The following is a 10513-nucleotide window of genomic DNA, read 5'->3' as shown; positions in this document are numbered from 1 at the left end:
ATCCTGTTTAAAAATGATCAAAAGAAACATTGCATACTTCAGAAATGTCAAACAATGCAGCAACAATCACAGCAACTAAGTTCAGTCTCATGCTAGTTAATATATATGTCAATTATAGATTATGATCTGTTAAAACTATTTTAACAAACAAAGGATATTTTACAACAAGATCATATTAAATTAACTAATATTAACAATGAGCCATCAATTATAACAATATAAATATTTGTTATTAAAAACACAACTTTTAATTGTCAGTTCATGGGTCAGCTAAATAATAAGATCTCTTTACTGTATACTTGCAAAAAAAAGTTGTTCATAGCGTATTACAGTGATATGGAGAACAGTTATAGGATGTTTATGGATAGATTTAAGGGGCAAGTAAACAGTGTAATTACAAATGTATTTACAGAAGTTTATATATTTAAATATAATACTTCATAAATATTTGTGTAATAACAGCAAATGTCATTTCAAATGTTTGTTAAAAACACAATATTAAAATGTATCCGATCATATTAACAGCACTTGTAATAATGTCAAACATTTATTACAAACAAATGTTTTGGAAGTAGCTAATTCAGTTAACTGTTAACAAATAAAATCTTCATTTATATATACACCTTACACTTAAAAGTAATCATGTTTGTCAACAAATAAACTATTCATTTATGTTGTTCAGTCTGTAGAAAGACAATTATTTCCCAAAATATAAATAATGGGTTCTAATAATGTTTGACAAATAAATAAATATTTATTTTCTAGACTTCCATGTAAGCAGCTTTATTTTGTTCAGTGCAGATTGAAAGCGGTTTGCCATGTTAAAGGTTTAAAGGTCTTAGCCTGAAAGTTGTAATGAGCTCACATCAACATTCATATAATTATATTCAGATAATAAACATGAGTCAGAACCCAAGATCACTATAGAGGGCAGAATAAATTCCTCACTGAATCACTGGGATGAACCAAAAGGCTCAGACATACAAGTACCAAATGATCACTAAACAATCACAGGTCTGATCCTTGACTAAAGTAGCCATGTTTCATTAAACATTTTGCAGTCAGCAAGCTCTTAAGAGTTAGATTTAAAAAAAAAAAAAAAAAAAAAAAAAAATATATATATATATATATATATATATATATATATATATATATATATATATATATATATATATATATATATATATATATATATATATATATATATATATATATATATATATATATATATATATATATATATATATATATATAAATAGACGCAGGTCCTCAAATAGGTAAATTACAGGCTTGTGTGTACTGTGTTAGCCAGATCCAAAACTGTTTTTCTAATAACTCTCAGCAGAACAAACAAATGCACTGCTGCCTTTATTTGTTACTCACACAACAACACGGAAAGGCAAAAAAAAGTTTTCACTCTGCAATCATACTCTACACAAAAACACAAAATATAAATATGTGAAATAACATACTTTTCAGTCATTATGAAAGTACTTTTTATACAGTATTCATGTATCACATAATCCAATTTATATTAACTAGATTTTTAAAAGGACAGTTGACACAAAAATTAAATTCTCACCTGCTTTTTTTCATTTGGGCACAATCCAACTATCCATTTAACATGCATTATACTAGTGATTTAAAATTCAACAATTAACAGGACATATTTTACTGTAAATGACACTGTCACATCATTTGAAGTACTTATTTTGGAGTGCTGGGTTCCACACCATTCATGTTCATGTTAGATTGAACATAAAACAATCAAGCCCCCAACCCTCCTCCTTTTTTTTTTTTTTTAAAGGAGTTGTACCTACTGTTAAGGAGAGCACAAACAAAAAGTTTATTAAAACTGCTCTTATTCAGGACACTTGAATTTTTCTTCTTTTTTTAATGCTTAAATATTTTATTATTATTTAAATGTATATGTGTGCCTAAATGCGGATATACTGTATTAAATCTATTTAGGCTATAACCTAAATTAAAAGATAATAGATATACAGTACACCGTAAAAATGCTGGGTTCCACACCATTTATGCTCATGTTAGATTGAACATAAAACAATCAAAACAATCAGAATTAAAGCTAAATTGCTTTACTGTATATGCAAACACACTCTGCTAATGTACTTGTATTCTAGGGTATAATGCAAAAGCTTGTTTCCTTTTAGTATATTTGAAGTAGAGTTTTACTTAAAGATTTTTGCAAACTCTTATGAAAGTGATTAAAATGAAACAATAAATGTAGCCAAATTAAAATTAACTCTATTTTTTATTTGTATGCAAGTCTATGTACAAAACACTGAAAGGACATATTTTACTGTAATTGAGATTATCACATCATTTAGAGTACTAAACCTTGTAATATAATTTCTGAAAATACAATTTCACCATAATATTAAGATATATTAATTAAGATACATAATATTACACACACATATACATACAGTTGAAGTCAGAATTATTAGCCCGCCTGAATTATTAGCCCCCTGTTTATTTTTCCCCAATTTCTATTTAACAGAGAAAAGATTCTCAACAAATTTATGTACATAATAGTTTTAATAACTAATTTCTAATAACTGATTTATTTTGTCTTTGCCATGACGACAGTAAATAGTATTTTACTAGATATTTTTCAAGACACTTCTATACAGCTTAACGTGACATTTAAAGGCTTAACTGGGATAACTAGGCAGGATAAGCTAAATAGGAAAGCTATTGTAACTTTTATTCTAGCCGAAATAAACCAAATGACTTTCTCCTGAAGAAAAAAAATATTATCAGACATTTTGTGTGTGTGTGTGTGTGTGTGTGTATATACATATATACACATACATATATACACATACATACGTATATATATATATATATATATATATATATATATATATATATATATATATATATATATATATATATATATATATATATATATATATATATATATATATATATATATATATATATATATATATATATATATATTTACACCTGTATCTGAGCTTTGTCGACTGTGGAAGTGTCTGAGGTTTAGGGGGTTTTGCCACCAGCAGCAGGTGCAGATCTGCCTTGACCTCACACCCCTCATTTATGCTCCCTGGGCCTTGAGTCCTTTCACTCGCCCCATACAATGTACAAGCCCTCCAGATAAAATTGAGGGTCATTATGTATGGAAATAAGGCAAAATGCCTGCTTAACAAGTTAATACAAAAGTGCTTTTTGTTAAGAGTGCACACTAGGAATCTGTATGTACATTGTCATTATTTGTTGCAGCTGGTTTACAAAATCGAAGCAATATTTTAGCTAAAATAAAGGGACTTACAACATATAATTTGTAATGAAAAAAAAAAAAGCCAAACGTAAAAGGCAAAAACTAGAGAGAGAGAAAAAATATTTTAAATACACACATATTCAAAGGTCAAAAGAGTGTTAAACTTTTGTTGTCGTCAAAAAAACAACAACAAAAAAAAAAAAAAAAAAAAAAAAAAACACTGCATCTAAAAACATAAATGACAGTTTTGACAGGTAAAGAAATTAAAAACATTAGAAAAAAGAAATCTTTTGGGGCCAATAAGAAATATAAAATAACAGAAGATTTAAGGATATTTTATGGCAGTACAATTGACCATTATTCAACGTCTATGAGGGAGTTTTACTGTTTTTAGATTAATATGCTCTATGAAATATACTTCAGTGTAAAATATGCGCTGTTATTTGTTTGGACGAGCACGTGACCTCTTCTTGTGGAAAACATGGCTGCGCCCTGTGCCGCTCAATGCTTACACAGAACAGGTATGTTTATAATTTACTTTACGAAACGTTCAGGCATTAGTTTGTAAAACGTAAACACTCAAGACTGACTGACCATGGTCACTAAACAAGTCATTATTCCCTAATGTCTAAATATCAATTAACGCCTATCGTCAGGCTAAGCGGAATTTAGCTAACTATTGATATGAACCGCAAACCCTACAGCTGTTTTATATGCTTTCAGTAAGTTGTCAAATTCAGTTTCAAATTAACTTTAAACTCCTAGGCTTTTCATGCATGCAACTCACAACCTTGTATTTTGGTTACTAAAACTTTGTTCCTGTATTCTCTTCTATATTGATTCGGTGTTTTATTAATGTATAAATAATAACGGTCAAAACTCATTACGATTTGTGAAATGTTTTTTTAAGAAGTCAGCATATTAAAATGATTTCAGAAGGCAACTCTCTCTAAAAACCGGAGTAACGACTGAAATTCAGCTTTTCCCTAAGTGTAATAAATTCCAGTTTATAATAAAGTATAGGCTACTAAATTGTTATTTTAAATTCTTTCTTTCTTTCTTTCTTTCTTTCTTTCTTTCTTTCTTTCTTTTTTCACACATGCCTTAAGTTCTATTTAATACACATACCCACACACACATACATATAAAATTCATATAAACTACCTTATACAGAGAACCATAATCATAAACTGACTGCCAAGTTTCAACATTTAGATTATTAGTTTGTTAGCACTTGGCAGTCAGTTTATGATTCTAAAAGGTGGTTTATGTCAGTTTTGTCATATTACAATAAAATTGAACAAAAAATAAAAAAAATGAAGTGTTATACCAAGACGAAGAAATGCAGGGCTAAATGTCTTGCTTGTTCTTTATTGTTAGTTTGGCAAATTCTTTGTGGGTCCAGTCGAAGTAAACAGGGCAAGTAGCATTACAGCCCTCTGTTTAGCCAGAGTTTATATGTTACATGCATGCATGCATGCATACACACACACACACGTACACACACATACATATATATACATACATTTATATAGACATATAAATGAAATGTAACCAGAAGTGAGTGCAGTTTTTTTTACTACTCAAAATTGCTTTTGGTGCTGCAAATCTTTTATATTGGTCCACAAAGATTTACAACTTCTGCTGTCAACAGGGTGGTGATTCAGTTTTATAATTTCTAAGATTTTCACTAGTGTTACGGTTTATCCAATCTCATTCAAATTCTAGAAAATGAATCGGTTCTTTACCTATTTCAATAATATCATTAGCAAGTAAACAAGCACAAGCAAATACATTCAAAGTAATATTTCTTTATTTTGACATTTTCTCATTTTTTTTAAATTCATTATGTATTTTGTTGTCATTCATTCATTCATTTTTTTTTCGGCTTAGTCCCTTTATTAGTTTGGGGTCGCCACAGCGGAATGAACCGCCAACTTATCCAGCATACAGTATGTTTTACATAGCGGATGCCCTTCCAGCTGCAACCCATCACTGGGTAACTGTGGTCCTTTGACTCAATAGGTGCAGAGAAAAGTGTCAAACACATCTTTTCGTGAAATGCAGGCAAAAATCCTACACAATGGTAATAGTTTTATTGCATGGTGTTTACATATGCACTGCACTTTAATAATGCCACTAAAATAGGCATACTCCACATGTCTTAATTCCATTTCTGTTTATTTCGATTTTGACCTTAATCGGATTAAATTAGGCTAGTAAAAAAATAGCTTTTTACATTTTAGACTCTTAATCAGAGTATTGTCTTTATCGTATTAAAATCGAATTATTGGCATGTAGACGTCATTAATAATAACCATAAAATGGGTCAGCTGATTAACCAATCAGGTAATCATAAAATAATTCAAGAGATATAGTTCACACAAAAATGAAAATTCTGACATCGTTTATTCATCCTCCACTTGTGTCAATTTTTTTTTTATTGAAGTTTCTTTCTTTTATTGAATTCAAATAAAGATATACAGAAGAATGTTTAAAAAAAATAGCCATTGACTTTCATAGGCATTTTGTTTGTATAGATGTTTTCACCGTTTTTCAGAATATCTTTTGTGTTCAATAGAAAAAAAAATTCAGAAAAGTTGCAAAGTTTAGTAAATGGCGATGAAATGTACAAGTTTGGTTGAAATCTAGTTGACAATTTCAAATAAAAGCTACACAGAATGATTGTAAAAAAAAAAAGCAATTGGTTACTTTTCTCAAACAAGTGAGTAAGCCCACTGTTAATTAGAACTGACTCAACTTAATGTTTATAATTATGCACATAGTTAATTTATTCAATTTTAAGGCAATTTTAAGATGATCCAATTTCTCACTTTTTTAATTCAACTAATTGCTGTAAAAAAGATTTACAACATTTTTAAGTGAAGTCAATAAATCGCTTTTATAGTTTATGAATTGGGATATGCTAATTTCAAAGGTGAACACCATTTTGGAAAGATTGTGTAAAGATAAGCTTTAACTACAGCGGTTCGAACAGTAGTTTGCTGATTGACTAAAAAGTTATCAGTATGATGGTGAAAAACTGTAAATTTCTAGTCAAACCATTCTTCTGCAATCTTATTCCAAAAACAGAAATATGGGCAGTTATAATATGGGAGAGCGTTGCTATTATGTGATTGTATTGTATTGCAATATGGAGCAATTAAGTGTTGATGTTAAATCAAAAGTTATTCACAAATTTATTTAGTTTTAAATAATAAAATACTTTATTTTTAAAATAATTTGCCATGGTTACAACTGAATTAGTTACATAATAACTGAATAAATAATAAAACATGAAATGATAAAAACATATGAAAAAATTGTACCCAGCTTAAATGTAAAATCAATTTACCTGAGAGAGTAAGGGAGAGAGAGACAAAAGTACAGGATAGGCCCCAAAGAAAGCCTGATAGCAGTGGAGTCAGAGAAGATAGAGTCCAGAGTAGGAGAGGAGCAGAGCAGGGAAAAGCGCAGAGCAAGAAAAGAGACCAGAGCAAGGTTTACCACCTATTTTGTATCTTTCTTGACCATGTGACCAAACCCAAATACTGAGACATACAAACTGATCAAAAAACATATGACCACATTGTAAAACCCCCAAAGTTCACACACACATTAACCAGAGCCTGGTCTTATCAGTATCTGCCTTCAGAATCTATATGCACCTTCCTTGTGAAAAAGACATGGTTTGCAATAGAAACAAATCCATATGATAATTTGCACTCCCACCGTAGTATTTGAATTAGGAAGAGTGCAACTAATGATAATAAAAGGACATTAAGATTATCAGTTGACACTGATGTTTTCTCAGTACTGAAGTAAAGATATTATAGCTAAAACAAGAGACTAAGTCTATAATGTCGACCACACACACAAAGGGAATTCAGTGCAATCCACATCCTTGGCCACATCCTTTGCTCTTTGCCACCCAAATTGTTGTCACTACACACAGCCTCTGTGTACCCCACCCTGGGTTTAACCCACTACTGCCTTTATTCCAAACCCCTCCAACAACCACCCCCTCGCTGACTATATGAGCTACTCCCTTCGTCACCGCTATTTTTTTTTTCATCTTTGTAACTCAATCCTGTCTTGTGTATAACTGTGTTTATTTTGGGCTTTTGACCACTGCATTTTGGTCACAGTTCCTTTCTCAAGACTAATCTCTACAGTCCTCATTGACATGAGTTATTGCATGCTTGTTGATGTGTGGTGCAGGATCTCAGATTATTTTCTTTGGTGGTTCAGATTCAGAATCGAGCTTCATAATGTGTGAGGATCATTGCATAGTGTAATTTTATTGAACTGTTTGTTCATTGTTTTCAGAGAGGAAATGGGTTTGAGGACTGCTTTACAGGTCTGAGCAAGCAATATCTGTTAATTTGAATTTACTTTACTTGATGGCAGTTTGGTTGGAAGATCTGACATTGTCATAAAACAGCCATGCAAGTGTAGTTTTTGATGTTATAAAGCTGTAGTTGAAAAAATATATTTTAAATTATAATTGGTCCTTATAAAATATATTCAGGTATTTCAATTAAGTTTAATTCTTCACCGTTAATCGAAGTTGTTCCAAAAAAATCCAGGTTGCCTTAATTTTTTAGGCTGAATCAGATTAACCTTATAGTCTATTGAACTTAAATTATGTTTAACTGACATAAAACTTATAAAATTAAGTTAGAAGATGATTAACTTAGTTTAATAAGTTACAATGAACTAAAAACAAATGCTGTCATGATTAATTGTTCTTGTAATTTTTTACAGTGTGTGTGTTACGGAAGCAGACGGACAAACAAGGGGAGTGAGTATAAACAATGTTTATTCCAACAGTAGAGTATTAATGAATATTGATGGAGCGATGAACGGAGTTTAGTGGAACTGATGATCCTCTTTGTCAGGTGGGATGACAAACACTGAAGGATGACCGAATGCACACACCAGAGGACTTGCGGGGAAGACAGACTGACGAGACACACAACGCTGACAGGACACCGGGAACACTGGACAGACTAGAAGGAAACAGAATAAAGTTAAGTATAATTGCTGAGATCGTAGGGGAGTGAAACCTAGGAAGTGGTTCACTCAGAGTCCGCTTCGTAGGAACGAGACCGGACACTGAGTGAAGTGAGGTGTGTGCTTATATAGTGAATGGGAGTGATTGGGTGCAGCTGTGCGTGGTTAATACTCAGGTGAAGGTGCTCGGTGCGTGATGTTGGTGGAAGAGCCTGGCCAATCCGTGACATTACCCCCCTCCCCAGGGCCCGCTCCTGAGGGCCTGAACCTCCGACGTCGTGGTGGTCTACCTCGTCCTCGAGGTGCTGGAAATTCTGGGTGATTGGAGTGGAACTCTTCCATAAGTGCGGGATCTAGTATATCGGATCTGGAGACCCATGACCTCTCTTCTGGACCGTATCCTTCCCAGTCGACGAGGTATTCAAGCTGACCACCACGACGCCGGGACCGTAGGATGTCCTTGACTTGGTAGATGGCCCCTTCTTCTAACATCAGGGGGGGAGGAGGTTCCTCTTCATGGCCAGGCTCTGTGGAGGGAATCAGAGGATCGTGAAAGGGTTTTAGAAGGGACACGTGGAATGTGGGGTGGATTCTGTACTGTGGTGGTAACTGTAATTTGTATGTGACGGGGTTGACCTGTTCCAGAATGGTGAAGGGACCAACAAATCTGGGACTTAATTTTCGGGAGGGCAGTCGCAACCGGATATCTCTGGTGGAGAGCCAGACCTTTTGTCCTGGAGTATAGATGGGGCCTGGAATCCTCCTCTTATCCGATACCTCCTTTGTTCTGCGTACTGCCCTCTGGAGATGATGATGAGCATCGTCCCAGACTCTCTCGCTCTCCCGGAACCAGTAATCCACTGCGGGGACATCAGATGGTGCGCCATCCCAGGGGAAGAGTGGAGGTTGGAACCCTAGGATGCACTGGAATGGCGTGAGTCCGGTGGTAGGTTGCCGCAGGGAATTCTGGGCGTATTCCGCCCAGCCCAGAAACTGGCTCCAGGAGTTTTGGTGACCGTGACAGAAGGTCCGGAGGAACCGCCCCACTTCCTGAATTTTCCTCTCTGTCTGGCCGTTGGTTTGGGGGTGATAGCCAGACGAGAGGCTTACGGTCACACCTAGGAGTCTGAAGAATGCTCTCCATAGTCTGGAGATAAATTGGGGTCCTCGATCCGAGACTATATCTTCTGGTAACCCAAAATTTCGAAAGACGTGGTTGAACAGGTTTTCGGCGGTCTCTAGGGCTGTGGGTATACCTTTCAAAGGAATCAAACGACAGAATTTAGAGAATCGATCTATGATGACTAGAATGCAGGTGTTACCTTCAGACAATGGGAGGTCTGTCATGAAGTCAACTCCTAGGTGTGACCAGGGGCGGTTTGGGATGGGCAAGGGATGGAGTTTACCAGCAGGTAGATGGCGAGGACTCTTTGCCATAGCGCATTCTCTGCAGCCCTGGACGTATCTTCTCACATCCCTCGCCATGTTCGGCCACCAAAAGCGTTGGGATAGCAGCGAGAGGGTGTTGTTGGCCCCAGGATGTCCTGTGCCCAGAGATGTATGGCTGGAATGAATGAGATCTACCCGTTGGTTTTCAGGGATGAAGCGTCGATTGGGGGGACAGCCCGGCGGAGTTCTGGATTCTGGAGTGGCGATTACTGTAGGAGCGGACCATTGGATGGGACAGATAGTGATCTGATCGGGAAGGATCTTGGCCGGTGTCTCAATAATTTCATGCTGGTCGTGAATTCTGGAAAGTGCGTCTGCTCGGATATTCTTTGAACCTGGTCGATATGAGATAGAGAACTGAAATCTGGAGAAGAACAATGACCAACGGGCCTGACGAGGACAGAGTCTTTTAGCATCTTTTAGGTATTGGAGATTTTTATGATCTGTGATCACCTGGAACGAATGTTTGGCCCCCTCCAACCAGTGTCGCCACTCCTCCAGGGCGAGCTTGATGGCCAGAAGTTCTCGATTCCCAATGTCATAGTTCCTTTCCGCCGGGCTGAGCTTCCGGGAGAAATAGGCACATGGATGGAGTAATGAAGGAGTACCGTGGTACTGGGACAGGATGGCTCCCACTCCGGTGGTCGATGCATCCACTTCGACCACAAACGGCAAGTCAGGATCAGGATGAGTCAGCAGTGGGGCTTGAGTGAAGGATTCTTTTAGGTTTTGGAAGGCTGCGGCGGCTTCGGGAGGCCAGGGTAGTGCTTTGGG

The 10513-nt window shown here is 35.3% G+C and overlaps 1 protein-coding gene across 1 annotated transcript in view; it reads left to right on the top strand.

Moving 5' to 3' along the window:
- The first annotated feature begins 3727 nt into the window (after positions 1-3727).
- The window catches only part of metap1d (methionyl aminopeptidase type 1D (mitochondrial)), a 30161-nt gene continuing 23375 nt past the window's right edge, over positions 3728-10513 (top strand). The window contains exon 1 of the mRNA XM_056458510.1: positions 3728-3795. Within this exon, the coding sequence (XP_056314485.1) occupies positions 3756-3795 (40 nt within the window). The 5' untranslated portion in view covers positions 3728-3755. The remainder of the gene's footprint in view (positions 3796-10513) is intronic.

This window comes from Danio aesculapii, chromosome 1 (genome assembly GCF_903798145.1).
Source record: "Danio aesculapii chromosome 1, fDanAes4.1, whole genome shotgun sequence".
Lineage (NCBI taxonomy): Eukaryota > Metazoa > Chordata > Actinopteri > Cypriniformes > Danionidae > Danio > Danio aesculapii.
The sequence above is the reverse complement of the archived record's forward strand: the minus strand, read 5'-3'. Positions and strand labels throughout refer to the sequence as shown.